At 40.6% G+C, this 17,021-nt stretch overlaps 1 protein-coding gene across 2 annotated transcripts in view; it reads right to left on the minus strand.

Moving 5' to 3' along the window:
- The window catches only part of Cntn5 (contactin 5), a 1,105,069-nt gene that overhangs the window by 27,549 nt on the left and 1,060,499 nt on the right, over positions 1-17,021 (minus strand). For both annotated transcript variants that reach the window (XM_074066853.1, XM_074066854.1), the window contains one exon: positions 15,337-15,446. In XM_074066853.1, coding sequence (XP_073922954.1) covers positions 15,337-15,446 — 110 coding nt within the window. The remainder of the gene's footprint in view (positions 1-15,336; positions 15,447-17,021) is intronic.

Below are 17,021 nucleotides of genomic sequence, written 5' to 3' on the forward strand. Positions count from 1 at the left end.
TTTTTGTGTGTGTGTGTACATTAATTTCCCATAAACCTCTCCAGGTATTCGATGGTGAACTTTTTGAGAAAGGAATGGATTTTATCAACCTGTACATTTCTAGTGCCTAGCACAGTACTTGACTGATGAAATAGATGAGTGGAGGGATGAAAACAGGAATCATCTCAAACCCCAATATCACAATTTCTTTGATCTTTCTTGGAAAATTAGAGAAAAGATGATGAAATTTGGCCATATCCTTTATTCTCTTTTCTTGCCAGGCTGACATCTGCTCTGAATTTGTGTGCTCATAAAAGTCCTGGTTTGCTCTGAAAAGCCTGAGGGACACAGCTCTGGGAGGCAAGGATTACCATTCATAGGACACTTCAGTGTTGGTGGGTCCATAAATCCAAGACAGACCCTAATAATTTACTTGCATGGGCCAATGACAGAGATGGCAGTCCAGATGGGAGAGCTGTGGTTATTCATGAATCAACACTGTTCAATAAATACAGCACATTTCCAACTTTCAGTCATGCTGCCTGTCACAAGCTAGAAAATCTCACGTCTCAATGTCAGTGCTTCCTACTTTCAGTCTCTGCAGCCATAAGATCTCAAGAAACTTATAAGTAGCTAAAATTCTCAAATGAGTTGTTCCAAGAAAATGTCAACAAAATTGTTCAAGTTTTATAAAATATAATATAGGTGGGTTGATGTCTACATTTGGGATTCCACAGTATCTGTTCATTTCTGGCTTGAGAGGTTGTACCATCCTTAGAGAGGGCAGTCTCACTGATTACTTAGAAGTGAAAACAGATGACAGTGCTAAACTGTCCTCAAATTTTGCAGCATTAAGGACGAAGTCTCAGAGTCTGAAGACTGTCACCATTCTCACCCTGTGGTTTTGCACAATTGTTCTTATCTTAATTTCCTTGTATTAGATGGAGCAGTTAGGCAACTTAATGACAAAAGTCAGTGACTATTTGATTTAAATTAATTGGTTAATGTGTTTGAAAACGTTGAGTCAGTTGCAAGTAAAAATCCATGGAAGTCAAAATTCTAGGTATGCTATTTCTTAAATGGATTATAATGTAATGGGAGATTCCTTGTGAGGGCAATAATGACACATGTAAAAGGATATTGACAGACGGTATCGGAGACAGCCTCAACTGAGATCCTTATGCTGGTCTATAGGACTATACCAGGGAACAGAATGGCAAAACCCTCAGGTCAGGAGCCATCTGTAGTTCAGGTCAAGACCTCAGTTTAGGATTAAAGCTAAAACCAGAACACAGAACATCAGCCCAAGAAAATAGAAACCATCTTTCTTCCTAGACTGGACTTTATAAGGACGGGGACTTGGCTTATTTCACTTATTGTAAATAGTAAACATTAGCGGAGTACATTCTCAGCCATTAATTATAGTGAAGTTATGCCGTTTTCTGGAAGATGAATGGAATTGGGGACCATCTTGTTAACTAAAATAAGCCAGCCACACAAAGACAACTGTCACATGTTTTCTCTCATTTGTGGAAGCTAGTGGGAAACAAAACAAAACAACCAAGGTCGTGAAAGTAAGACAGGGAAGAAAAAGGGAAAGGGAGGAGGGGAATAAGAAAGAGTACTAGAGGGGATGAATATGGTCCAAATACATATATGCAGTTAGTGAGGTGTCATGATGAAACCCCTTACATACAATTTAATATGCACTAATAAAATTGTTGAGTAATTAAATAATGAGATTCAGGTGAAACCTACAGGAAGCGAGACCAGAGGCATATGAGGTGAAGATTCTCCTGACAAGCCCACATCACAATTACAGTAAGGCTGCAGCTAATTCAGACTGACAGTCACTTAGAACTGGGGAGGGAGAAGCCGGAGATGGAGATGGGGGAGGGGGGTCAGAAAGGGTGGGAGAGCTTCCCAGACTTTATTGCACCTATGTCAATCTGATCTCTAGAGGGTCCTTGCTAGCAAGCAGCCCCTCCATTAGAAGAAGAGCATATAGCAGGGTTTCAGAAGCAAGTGAGTCACAGGTTGGGTTCAGGTTTACTATCAGGTGGAATGCGTGGAGGGGTCACCATTGGTAATACCATGTCACGTATCCCAGAGAAATGGTGTCAATACTGACGTGGCAGAGGCATATGTCTGACAGAAAGCATATTCTAAAAGGGTACAAATCTGTGCACATGAGGATTCCAAGATGGTGGCTAGAGGGAGGAAGCAGAAAGCGACCCTCCTATAGTGAAATCTTGGAGACGCTGGAGACACACTTTGCAGGCATAATCACCGAGAAAAGGCATAACTTTGACCCCTCCACACCTCCTGCCGGCACAGAGCATTTCCACTTCACGTTAAATGGAGAAACGAGGAGGGCCCCCGGGGCTGCCAGTGGCCAGCGCCCATACGGCTTGGGAAGACGCAGACCAGGTGAGCTTGGCGGTACTGCGGTAGCCCCACAGACAAGCCTGGGCCAGAGCAGCATAGCCCCCTGGACAGACTGACCCCCACCCAGGAAAAAAAGAGAAACTGAGTAATAAGCAATAAGAACAGTTAAGACACGCTGGAAAGAGGGTGGGGCGCCCCTGAGCGCTGAAGATTGGGGGAAGGGAATCCTTCCCGGGACTGTAAATAAACAAGCCGGGCGGGCCGGAGAGGCTCTGGCGGGAGCGGGGCGCACACCCATCAACCAGGAGCGGGGAAGCTTGTGAGAGGAGGGAAGACCCACTTCCCACGTGAACTGTAAACAAACATGGCGGCCGGCAGGAGCAGCAGCACCGCCCAGTAAGCAGGAGCAGGAAAGCTTCTGAAAGTGGCAGTGGGAGGAAAACTTCAGAGGAGAGGGGGGAAGACCCACCTCCCACATGAACTGTAAATAAACACACAGGCCCAAGAATGCGAGTGCAGTGTTACCTTTCCCAGTGCTTGGAAAGGGGAAAGCCTGTAGCAGAGGCTCCCGCACAGGAGAACTCTGAGCAAACAAAGCCTGTGGGACCAGGTGAGTGCTAAGCTCACCCCAGAGATCTGCATAAATAACGCCGCCAGCTACAGGCTGAGAGCAGCAGGCAGGCAAGCCACAGTTGCAGATACCACTCTCAGAACTGCCTCCAGACGCTTTTTTTTCTTTTTCTCCCTACCTTTGATGAGAGAACCGAATTTGATTTTCAATCCTCTCTCTGTCTCTCTAATGTCTGTTCAGCTTACTGTCGATTAGTACACTAACACTCCCTGTTTATACCTTTGAAACTCTCTTGTCTGATACCTTGTTCTGCTTTCTCCCTCTTGTCTGTATATTTGTTTTCCCCTTTTCTTTAACTTCTTGCTTTCCATCTCAGCTCACTCTTCCATTCTAAATATTACCATTGTTATTATTACAAGCTAGAAAATACTTAATTACACACAGTACAGGGACAGTAACAACACCAAGGACAATGACGGGAAGACAGAAAAAACAGGGAAACCAGTTTCCCTACAGCAAAAAATTAGTACAGGAACCAGAGGGGAATGAAGAGAACAGAAACTCAGATCCAGACTCCAACAAAATGAAGATAAACTATGCCAAAGGACCCAATGAAGCCCACAAGAATAATTTAAAAGAAGACATACTACAAGTACTCAATGAGAATTTTATAGAGATGATACTGGACAGGGTCAACCAAAATGTACAGGAGATTCAAGAAATTCCAAGACAATAACAATAGAGTATTTGAAAAAGCAAAAGAAGAAATAAAGGAAACCATAGAAGCACTGTATAAACACCAAAGTGAAAGAACACAATGAATAAACGGATAAATGAACTCAGGACAAAAATAGACAACAATAAAGAAGAAAACTGCCAGGATATTGAAAACCTCAGAAAAAAGAACGAAACAGAACTGCAGAACAAAACGGAAGGCCAATCCAGCAGAATAGAACAAACAGAAGACAGAATCTCAGAACTTGAAGATGAAATGGTAATTAAAGGAAAAACTGAAGAACTATTAATTAAACAACTCAAGACCTGTGAAAAGAAAATGCAAGAACTCACTGACTCCATCAAAAGACCAAACTTGAGAATCATGGGCATCGAAGAAGGAGAAGAGGTGCAAGCGAAGGGAATGCGTAATATATTCAACAAAATAATAACGGAAAATTTCCCAAATCTAGAGAAAGATATTCCCATACAAATGCAAGAGGCCTCCAGGACACCAAACAGACCAGATCAAAATAGAACTACCCCACGACATATCATCATTAAAACAACAAGTTCAGAAACTAAGGAAAGAATACTGAAGGCTGTAAGAGAGAAAAAACAAGTAACATACAAAGGTAAACCCATCAAAATCACAGCAGACTTCTCAACAGAAACATTAAAAGCAAGAAGAGCGTGGGGTGAGATCTTCCGGGCACTGAATGAAAATAACTTCAACCCCAGGATACTCTAACCAGCAAAGCTATCATTCAAAATAGATGGAGCAATAAAAGGCTTCCATGATAAGCAGAAACTAAAACAATATGTGACCACAAAGCCACCATTACAAAAGATTCTGCAAGGGATCCTGCACACAGAAAGTGACACCCAACTTAACCATGAAAAGGCAGGTAGCACCAAACCACAGGATAAGAAAAAGCAAGACAGTAGAGAGTAACATCAAGTTAGGTACACACAATCAAACCTTCAAACAACTAAGACAACTAAATGGCAGGAATCACCACATACCTATCAGTACTAACGCTTAATGTTAATGGACTTAATTCACCCATCAAAAGACACCGTTTGACAAAATGGATTAAAAAAGAAGATCCAACAATTTGTTGCTTACAGGAGACTCATCTCACCGACAGAAATAAGCATATGCTTAGGATGAAAGGCTGGAAGAAGATTTACAGCCAATGGCCCCCGAAAACAAGCAGGAGTGGCAATACTTATCTCTGACAAAGTAGACTTCAAACCTACATTGATCAAACGAGATAAAGAAGGACATTCCATACTAATAAAAGGGGAAATAGACCAAAAGGAAATAATAATCATCGATCTGTACGCACCCAATGTCAACGCACCCAATTTCATCAAACATACCCTGAAAGACCTAAAAGCATATATTAACGCCAACACAGTGGTTGTGGGAGACTTTAACACTCCATTATCATCAATAGATAGGTCATCCAAACAAAATCTCAATAAAGAAATCCAAGATCTAAAATATGCAATAGATCAAGTGGACCTAGTAGATGTCTACAGAACATTTCATCCAACCTCTACACAATATACATTCTTTTCAGCAGCCCATGGAACCTTCTCCAAAATAGATCATATCCTAGGGCACAAAGCAAGCCTCAGCAAATATAAGAAAATAGAAATAATACCATGCATACTATCTGACCACAATGCAGTAAAAGTAGAACTCAACAACAAAAGTAAAGACAAAAAACATGCAAACAGCTGGAAACTAAATAACTCATTACTTAATGAAGAATGGATCATCGATGCAATAAAAGAGGAAATTAAAAAGTTCCTGGAAGTCAATGAAAATGAAAACACAACCTACCGGAACCTATGGGACACAGCTAAGGCAGTCTTGAGAGGAAAGTTTATAGCCATGAGTGCATATATTAAAAAGATTGAAAGATCCCAAATCAATGACCTAATGATACATCTCAAACTCCTAGAAAAACAAGAACAAGCAAATCCCAAAACAAATAGAAGGAGAGAAATAATAAAACTAAGAGCTGAAATCAACGAAATAGAAACCAAAAAAACCATACAAAGAATTAATGAAACAAAAAGTTGGTTCTTTGAAAAAATAAACAAGATCGATGGACCCCTGGCAAACCTGACTAAAATGAGGAGAGAAAAAACCCAAATTAGTAGAATTAGGAATGCAAAAGGGAAGATAACAACAAACACCATGGAAGTCCAGGAAATCATCAGAGACTACTTTGAGAACCTATATTCAAATAAATTTGAAAATCTAAAAGAAATGGACAGATTTCTAGATACATATGATCATCCAAAACTGAACCAAGAGGATATTAATCACCTGAATAGACCTATAACACAAAATGAAATTGAAGCAGCAATCAAGAGTCTCCCCAAAAAGAAAAGTCCAGGACCTGATGGATTCTCTGCTGAATTCTATCAGACCTTTAAAGAAGAACTGATACCAACCCTCCTTAAACTGTTCCACGAAATAGAAAGGGAAGGAAAACTGCCAAACACATTTTATGAAGCCAGTATTACACTTATCCCAAAACCAGGCAAAGACACCTCCAAAAAGGAGAACTATAGGCCAATCTCCTTAATGAACATTGATGCAAAAATCCTCAACAAAATAATGGCAAACTGAATTCAGCAACACATCAAAAAGATTATTCACCACGACCAAGTAGGCTTCATCCCAGGGATGCAGGGGTGGTTCAACATACGAAAATCAATAAACGTAATAAACCACATTAACAGAAGCAAAGACAAAAACCACTTGATCATCTCAATAGATGCAGAAAAAGCCTTTGATAAGATCCAACATCATTTCATGATAAAAGCTCTAAGAAAACTAGGAATAGAAGGAAAGTTCCTCAACATTACAAAAGCTATATATAACAAACCTACAGCCAGCATTATACTTAATGGAGAAAAATTAAAACCATTCCCTCTAAAATCAGGAACCAGACAAGGATGCCCACTATCTCCACTCCTATTCAACATAGTACTGGAATTCCTAGCCAGAGCAATTAGGCAAGAAGAAGGAATAAAAGGAATACAAATAGGTAAAGAAACTGTCAAAATATCCCTATTTGCAGACGACATGATCCTATACCTTAAAGACCCCAAAAACTCTACTCAGAAGGTTGTAGACATCATCAATAGCTATAGCAAGGTAGCAGGATATAAAATCAACATAGAAAAATCATTAGCATTTCTATACACTAACAATGAGCAAACGGAAAAAGAATGTATGAAAACAATTCCATTTACAATAGCCTCAAAAAAAATCAAATACCTAGGTGTAAACCTAACAAAAGATGTGAATGACCTCTACAAGGAAAACTATAAACTTCTGAAGAAAGAGATTGAGGAAGACTATAGAAAGTGGACAGATCTCCCATGCTCGTGGATTGGTAGAATCAACATAGTAAAAATGTCGATACTCCCCAAAGTAATCTACATGTTTAATGCAATTCCCATCAAAATTCCAATGACATTCATTGAAGATATCGAAAAATCTACTGTTAAATTTATATGGAAACACAAGAGGCCACGAATAGCCAAGGCAATACTCAGTCAAAAGAACAATGCTGGAGGTATCACAATACCTGACTTCAAACTATATTACAAAGCAACTGCAATAAAAACAGCATGGTACTGGCACAAAAACAGACAGGAAGACCAGTGGAACAGAATAGAGGACCCAGATATGAAGCCACACAACTATAACCAACTTGTCTTTGACAAAGGCACTAAAAATATACGATGGAGAAATAGCAGCCTCTTCAACAAAAATTGCTGGGAAAACTGGTTAGCAGTCTGCAAAAACCTGAAACTAGATCCATGTATATCACCCTATACCAATATTAACTCAAAATGGATCAAGGATCTTAATATCAGACCCCAAACTCTAAAGTTGATACAGGAAAGAGTAGGAAATACTCTGGAGTTAGTAGGTATAGGTAAGAACTTTCTCGATGGTACCCCAGCAGTTCAGCAACTAAGAGATAGCATAGATAAATGGGACCTCATAAAACTAAAAAGGTTCTGTTCATCAAAAGAAATGGTCTCTAAACTGAAGAGAACACCCACAGAGTGGGAGAAAATATTTGCCAACTATATATCAGACAAAGGACTGATAACCAGAATATACAGGGAACTTAAAAAACTAAATTCTCCCAAAACTAATGAACCAATAAAGAAATGGGCATGTGAACTAAACAGAACTTTCTCAAAAGAAGAAATTCAAATGGCCAGAAAACACATGAAAAAATGCTCACCATCTCTAGCAATAAAGGAAATGCAAATTAAAACCACACTAAGATTGCACCTCACCCCTGTTAGAATAGCCATCATCATCAGCAACACCACCAACAACAGGTGTTGGCGAGGATGTGGGAAAAAGGAACCCTCTTACACTGTTGGTGGGGATGTAGACTAGTACAACCACTCTGGAAAAAAATTTGGAGGCTACTTAAAAAGCTGGACATCGATCTACCATTTGATCCAGCAATACCACTCTTGGGGATATACCCAAAAGACTGTTACTCCAGAGGCACCTGCACACCCATGTTTATTGCGGCACTATTCACAATAGCCAAGTTATGGAAACAGCCAAGATGCCCCAGCACTGACGAATGGATTAAGAAAATGTGGTATCTATACACAATGGAATTTTATGCAGCCATGAAGAAGAACGAAATGTTATCATTCGCTGGTAAATGGATGGAATTGGAGAACATCATTCTGAGTGAGGTTAGCCTGGCCCAAAAGACCAAAAATCGTATGTTCTCCCTCATATGTGGACATTAGATCAAGGGCAAACACAACAAGGGGATTGGACTATGAGCACATGATAAAAGCGAGAGCACACAAGGGAGGGGTGAGGATAGGTAAGACACCTAAAAAACTAGCTAGCATTTGTTGCCCTTAATGCAGAGAAACTAAAGCAGATACCTTAAAGCAACTGAGGCCAATAGGAAAAGGGGAACAGGTACTAGAGAAAAGGTTAGATCAAAAAGAATTAACCTAGAAGGTAACACCCACGCACAGGAAATCAATGTGAGTCAACGCCCTGTATAGCTATCCTTATCTCAACCAGCAAAAACCCTTGTTCCTTCCTGTTATTGCTTATACTCTCTCTACAACAAAATTAGAGATAAGGGCAAAATAGTTTCTGCTGGGTATTGGGGGGGGGGAGAGGGAGGGGGCGGAGTGGGTGGTAAGGGAGGGGGTGGGGGCAGGGGGGCGAAATGACCCAAGCCTTGTATGCACATATGAATAATAAAAGAAAAATGGAAAAAAAAATGTGCACATGACTTCAGGCTTGATTTCTCAGGCTCATTTACTTCCCCTGTCATTTATTTCCCCTTGGTATGCCAAGGGGAAATTTCCATAAAGAAAACTGTTTTTGTCTGGTGCTAAGGAAGTTTTCTGTGGGGTTAATTAACTTCTTATAAAATTGGTGCTAATGCATATTCAGATTTGGAGTCTTGTTTCATTCCTGATACCAAGACCGATATGCTGACAAGAGACTTAGGCAATTTCAAAGCAAGTAAGGCTGATCACTGAGAGCACTGCCCTGAGGTCCACTTCCCAAGTTACTGCCACAAAATAATTGTTTATATAGAAGTAGCACTATCAGGAGTAATAAATACCTACACACAGACTACTGACTACCTATGATAACAGAAATAGTCAGAATAATTGTAAACCTCACTTGACCTCTTACTGCCTATTTCCTTCTCAGGAGCAGCAATTCTAGTTTTTTATTTACATTTGGTCTCCCTCCAGCAGACTAGGCTGTCCTTGCCAGGCGCCTTGCTGATCCATGCTCTGAAGGCTGAATGTAAAGCTCTCTCCTCTCCTCTTGGAATGTTGTCTCCGGTGCTTTCATTTAATGGAGTGGCTTTAAGTGACACTTCCAAGTCCTCAGCCTGGATCTGTCTACTAGACTCCAAGCACACGTGTCTCACAGCTGTTCGACCTCCTTAGCTTTCTAATAGGCATTGCAAATTTAATTCAGACCAAACAGAACACCTGATTTCCAACCTTCAAATTTGTTCATTGTTTGGGTTCCTTCATTTGGGGGTGAATAGCACAATTCACCCATATGGCCAATCCAGTGATGATGAAATCATTCCTTTTCTCTCCAGGAAACAGATCTGCCGGTGCTGCCTCTAAAATACATCCACGGTCTCCCACCTCGCTGCTCGGTCTTAGTCTACACCACCATTTCTTCCTTACAGTATTGCAATCACCTCTTAATCTTGTCCTCGTCTTTCTCTTTCCCCCTCTTTCCTCACACAAGAGCATTCACTGTTACTTTTTCAAAGTCAATCAGACATTGTCATTCCTTTTCCTAGATCACCCCCTTTACTTTACATGGTATTTAGAATAAAATACAAAATCTTTCTATAAGCTATCTGTGCCTCCACAGTCTTGTCTGTCTGACCGTCTGACTAATGTAATTCCATTCCCACCTTTGTTCTCTACTGTCTAGTGCTCCATTCCTTCTGTTTCCCTAAGAAGCTGGGCTGTTCTACCTTTAAGTTTCTGTGTATTGTTGTCTGAGTTTATCTTACTCATTTGCTTATTTATTTTTCTCATCTTCCATTATGATGTCACATTCACAAAAGCAGAAGCTCATCTGTCTTAGTCACACATTCCAAATTGGGGAAAATGAGGGAGACAGCCAAAACCAGTCTCCTTGGTCAGGGGGCATGGCCCCAGGTTAGAGCACCTGCCCAGCAAGCACCAGGTCCTGAGTTCAAACCCCAGCACCTCCACACACAGTCCTCTGTTTCCAAATGCTAGAGTGCCATTCAGACTTCATCTTTCAGAATTGCAGGGGATGTTAGACGTCTGGTAAAGTGACTGACTCATAGGATGACTGTTAGCTTTGGTGACCGTGCTCTTTTTATGATATTCTGTCATCAGCACACTGCTAGGATTGTGGTAGGGACAGAGGAGGAGGTGGGGGATAGAAGTCAAGTAGAACCTCAAGCTTCGGGGATTAGTTTGTTTTAATGATCATTAGTTGGGCAGCTCTTTTATTAAAAAGTATTTTTAATATAGCAAAATGGGTGAGGACGAGAGGAGAACAGAAGGTGCCTGGGTGGGCAGTGGGAGAGGGCTGGAGACACAGCCCTGCAATGTCGTCTTACATCTACAGTGATGACCAGCTACAAGACGGTGTGAGTAAAAGCAGTCTGCCGAATATCTTTTACTTGAAAATAACAGGTAATCTTATTTGCCTAACAAATAAGATTTGTTCCGTGATTTTCTGATTTTAGAAAGCATGTATTCAATTTTCTAATTCTCAGGTTATTACTTTTCCCCCTCTGGTAATAAAAGGCCAACCCCCCCCACCAAATATATGTATATATGTATATTTATATATTATGTATTTACTGTGATACTGGTGTTTGGACTTAGAGATTCATGTTTGCTAGCCAGGAGTCTACCACTTTTGCTTTTGTTATTTTTCAGATAAATTCTTGCATGTTTTGTCTGGGCCAGCTTCAGTCCATGGTATTCTACCTATGCCTCCTGCCTAACTGTGACTACAGACATGTACCACCATGTTGTTGAGATGAGGTCTTGTTAAATTCTTATGTGAGCTGGCCATGAACCATGATCCTCCTAATTTCTACCTCTGAGATTATAGGAATGAGCTGCTGCACCCAGCAAAATACCATAGTTTTATTATGTAATTTATAATGCATTATAAAACAGAACAGATGTTACTTTGCCAGTGGATCTTGTCCTGTGCCTATGTCTAAAATCAATTGTAAGAAATTGTGTTAATTTTTAAATATTTTTTGTTAATTTATTTCAATTTAAACATATGGCTATTGTGATGGTTCTTCCAGCATTTGAATTTAATTTGTTCCTCTCAGGTTTTTAGCTTTGATACTCCATTTTTGCCTGTGATAAATTGTCACTTTGAATGAAAGATTTAGCAAAAGCATTGTGCTGTGACATTTCTGAGTGACACTTTTTTAACTTCACCTTCGGGCAAACCGTGCTCACTATCCTCATCTCGTTGCCATATCTGTCCAGCAATCTGAACCCTTAACTTCCATTAATTTATTTTTGAGAGGGGTCTGCTGTGCTGCCCAGGCTTGCCTTGAACTCTTGGACTCAGCCTCCTGAGTAGCTGGTACTACAGTTGTGTAGCACTGTGCTCAGCTTTGTATTCATCTCACTGAATTCCTAGTAGCATTTGGCTCTGTGGAACTCTCTCGCTGTCCTGAAATTCTTGTCTTGGTTTCAGAGTTTCTTAGGTGTTTCCATTTTAGTTATTTTGGCCAAACTTCCTTCCTTGAGCTCCAAATGGTGGGGTACCCTGGGCTTACTTTATTAACACTCAGTGATCTTGGCCAGCAGGAGTAAACACTATTTTTATACTGGAAGTTCCTTCTATCTTTCTCAACTCCTTTTAAAATAAAGAAGGCTTATAAAATCAAACACACCCAAAACAAAACCCTCGATTGTCAGTCCTAACCCCGCTCTTCTTGGTCTTTGTGACCCACTTTCTTAGACCACAAAGCCCTTGGGTTATCGTTGAGTTCTCCTCCACAGCACACATTCAATTTATTATCCAACCTTGTTGCACCCCATTCAAAGTACTCTTAAAGGTCCACTGTCCATCAATTCCACTGCTGTCACTCTGTAAGAAAGACCTCATGGCCAACTGGTTTGGAACAACTGCCTCTTTACCCTTTTCCCTGAGGTCTCCCCTAGAGCAGGTTTTCATCCTTCAGTCTGAAAGGGTTTTTTTGGTGGTCCTGGGGTTGTTTTTTAGGTAGGGCCTTGCACTTTTGCTTGGGACTGGTCTTGGACTATGACCCTCCTACCTCTGCCTCCTGAGTAGCTAGGACCACGGTGCCACTATCACACCTGGCTTATATTTTGAGATAAGGTCTTGCTAACTTTTTTTTGCCCAGGCTGTCCATAGACCATGATTTTCCTATTTGTACTGCTAAAGACACAATGATTGATAAAATAACATCAAATTTTAAAGTATCACATTGTTGAAAGTAAATGTACTCTTAGGGTATTAGTTTCAGTGTTCCAGTAAGTTCCAATAAACGTTATTATATTAAGGTGGTGGAAGAAGGAAGAGAATCCAGACTCCATTGGGAATGTATTAGGAAGACAGTTTTCTTGCACTGCTCAAGTTTCCTGTTGGTAAACAGTACTTTCTAAAAGACACTGCGGGAAGGGGAAGTTGAGGGAGACTATTGTGCATCTGGCATTGAATGGTGCGGAAACTGTTGATTCTCAATCTGAAGTGAAACACTTTAAAAAACCACATGGCTTAGTGTGTCCTCCTTTGGCTGGAATCCAGGCCTCTTTCTGTGGTTCACCTGGTCCTTGGCCCCATGGTCCTTGCTACACCGCCCTGTCACTCATAGCTCTTGTCTCTCCCTCAGTCAGAAGGAGAGAGAGCCTTCTCAAACCATTACAAATGATGCTCTCTACCTCCTTGCTCTGTTTTATGTTTCTATAGGCCTTTGTCATCAAGTGAAATTATATCACTATTTATTTTTTAGCTTTCTGATTGTTTGCCTTTAATATAGGCTCCATTAGGGTAGGGACTTTATTTTGCTCATTTTTTTAAATACCTGGTATTCAGGCCTTCATAAATATTTGTTGAATTACTGAATGGTTTATATTTAGGAGGAAAATTATGTACAATTTTAAACCTTACATGACTACAATAAGATTATCAGAGAGACAGTAATACACAGAGTCATGGTGGCTATGTGGATGGCACACTATTAGGGCAGGACAAAAATTGAGAAACTGGCTGCAGGAAGGATTACCACTTTGGGATGTAGGATGTAAGATCCTCACTCTTCTTTGTACCAGAATATACTTGTGGCTTTCTAAATTAGTCACGACAGAGACCTGTCCCCAGGTGCTCTGATTCCCAGATCTCGGGGGGATGCACACTTAGGTAGTTTTAAGTCGGGTTCCTTAGAAGGAGAGCATGAGATAGGGATTGGGGTCTGTGGTACTTATTTGTGGGGGTGCTTGCAGGAAAGCTATACAAAAGGGAGGGAAGCCAGTTGGGGCCGAAGAGGGAACTGAGCAAGAATGTGGTGCCAGATGCTCTAGCCTTGGCCTGATATACACAACGAGGATGCTGGAGGGTAAAGCACAGCAGAAAATTGTTTCTTCTTGAGTCAAGAGGCTGCTGTCATTCAGTCATTGGCCTTCAGCTGTCTGTGGGAGGTCATCTAGGCAAGGCAGCTCCCCTCAGTAGAAGGCAATTCCCCAGAGGGGAAGTGGAGACAACCCTTGCAGCGGCTGGGGCACCCTGCACTGGCTCAGTAAAGGGGACCTAGCCAGGCCCCAATGAGTTCTGTGGTCACAGAAGTAGGGGCCTGTAGTGAGGCACAGACTCAATAAATCTTGTGGCCTGTCATGGACACGCCTACTATTTGGTTAGTACAGAATAAACACAGTCCCATAGGATGCATTGTGAGAAAGAGATATTAATCTCTTAAACGCATAGTTATAACAAGATATCACTGAGTTGTCACTCCAAATAATCAAAGCACGATTATGAAAAGCAGTCCGTGATGTTTCACAGGCGGGTGGTGGGTTCTCACAAATGGTTCTTGCTGTAACTCCTAGATTCTATGCATTCGTTTTCACAGTAAGCACTGTCTAACTCTAGCTGTATGTTAGTCAAATACTTACCAGGTACATGAAGATTCAAACAGAATTAAAATGTTCTCAACCTGGGAACCATGCTCGTGTTTGTCCTATATGTGTCATGGTTCCAAAAACCGGCAGGTTTTCTCCCAGCAGGATTTGAAGCAGAGGAAAAGTGAGGATTCAAAAGTGTAAATGCAACTAGAGGACTAGGGTGAGGGCTCAAGTGGCAGAGCCCTTGACTAATAAATGTGAGGCCCCGAGTTCTCGCCCCTCTCCCCAGAAGAAAGAAAGTGCTAACCTCAACTAAGGTCCTGGGTCAGCTGCCCATTCTTTGTAGTCATCTGCAAATGATTCCAATTCCTATTCCTGCCTGTCGACCATGACAGGAGAATTTGCCCTGTGAGCAGCAGTGATGTTTTCATGGACTAGTCAAGTTCACAGACCTCCCACAGCCCTCTATTCCTTGTGGAGGCTAAAACTTAACTAAGTGATGCAATTGATGCAAAATGTTCACCATTATAAAGCTGGCATTACTGTGCTTAAAAATAGCAAAATTTAAAGAACAAGAAGCCATTTGAAGAAGTAGGTACAGACCGCTAAAGTCCGAGCCACGCCTGAGAATTCAACATTAGAAGTCAGTCCTTTTGAGAGACTATGAGAGGAAAATTTGGTTTTATACATTACATTATTAGAAAGAATCTTTTATGATCACCAATAATTTGGATACCAGTAAACGTCCACCTGTAGTTCCTAATTTTATATAAATTATATTTTCATGTCTTTTAAATCTTTGCATAGTGTCTTGGAAACTACTATACTGAAACGAAAGCCAGCTAATAAGCAGCACAGTGCTTGTCGCTAACAGTGTCTCATACTTTCTTTAACACAGGCAAAATTTCAAAGGAATGTAACTGTCGAAGTGTCACCAAGCCATCTCTTTAGGAGGATGTAGTGCCAGCGAAATAACAAGGCTGATTTTTCAGGAATTCTGTTCATACCTCAAATCCCTGTGGTCTTCCCAGGCTCTCTGTCATGTGTTTCCATGTGACAAGAATCTCTGACACAGACATGCTTGTAGCTTTGACATCCGTGGGAGCAGCGCTGGGTTCTGTATGAAGGAAATGGAAGTAACAAGCCACAGCTGTAGCAGGTTATGTCCATCAATGCACTGCACTGTGTCCACCAGGCATTAACTATTTCCTGCCTACTTTTGAAATGAAGAGAGGTGGTAGTCATGAAGAACACAAGATAAAAAAATGACCTTTTCTATATTTGGATCAAGTCTCACCGATACCTTTCCAATGACAAATGACAAACCTACCAAGACAGGCAAAGAAGATCTTTATCCTTGCTGTAGCTGGGAACATATTAGAGAAGTTGAATGATCTGACTTAAAGTGTCTACCAGCATAGCATAGGACGAAGAGAGAGGACTACAGAGTCACCCTTGGCTTTTTCTGCAGTACTGGGGTTTGAACTCAGGGCTTTGCATTTGCTCGACTTTAAAATGCTTGAGCTACACCTGCAGTCCATTTTGCTCTGGTTCTTTTGGAGGTGAGGGTCTCATGAACTATTTGCTCAGGCTGGCCTCAAACCATGGTCCTCTGGATCTCAGCCTCCCATGTAGCTAGGATTATAGGTGTGAGCCACAGGTGCCTGGCTAAGAATAATACACATACCATGTTTAATGTTATTATTGGCACTTGAAATGATCGTTCCCAAATATCACATTCATATTATTATGTTTACCATGTGTAGGCATAAATAGAGCCCAATTTTATTAGCTTTTGCTCTTCCAACCACAGAGCCACATTTCACCGATTCTGCAAGAAATGTGTTGTGAATCATATTTAAAAGGCACATGTTGACTTTTAGACAGGTGTGGGCTGAACACAGAGGTCCCTGAAGGTCTCAGTGCTGGGATCAAAAATGCCTTTCATTTGTTTCTGTGCTCAGTGACCTTTCACACTTTTTTTTTCCCAAATACAGGCATCTGACTGGCATCCATCAACAGGCACATTTTATTTGGGGTTGCATGCTTTGTGAACAACAAAATATTTCTAGCTTTGACAAGACCAAATCATAAATACTGTCACAAACACATGTTAAATGAAATGGCAGAATAAAGGCCATAGATTAGGTCAAACAGTTCTGTATAAAGATTTTTATTTTTTTAAATAAAAATCGTATCTCATAAAAATTGTAGAGACTTTGATACTAACCCTGTTATTGATAAAAGTTCAGATTAATCTGCTGAAATATTTTTTCCAGATTCAGGAAGTCATAGCAAAGATAGAATTCTAAATAAGATTTTTTTGATGGCCTTATGACAGATGTTGAAAGAATTATAGCATTTTCTGATATCATTCCTTTTCTAATAGAAGGTAGTTATGCATCTATCCAGAATGCTTTTGTATATAATAATTGAAAAATACCAGTAAAAACATCTACCCTTGCTGTAAAACTAGCCCACAAAACACTTTTTCAAAGGTATACGTACCAAGCAATGATTTTCTTTTGGTAAAGCCCTCATAAAATCATACACTATAATTGTGTCAACTCAAAGGACCTTGGTAAATTCACATTAATCCTTATATAGAAGTCAACGTTAATTCTTGCCATGGTGGAAATTGTGGTTTCTGTCACCCTTTGAATATATTTTATATTTTGTTTTGCTCTGCGGT

The sequence above is a fragment of the Castor canadensis genome, chromosome 2, assembly GCF_047511655.1.
Source record: "Castor canadensis chromosome 2, mCasCan1.hap1v2, whole genome shotgun sequence".
NCBI lineage: Eukaryota > Metazoa > Chordata > Mammalia > Rodentia > Castoridae > Castor > Castor canadensis.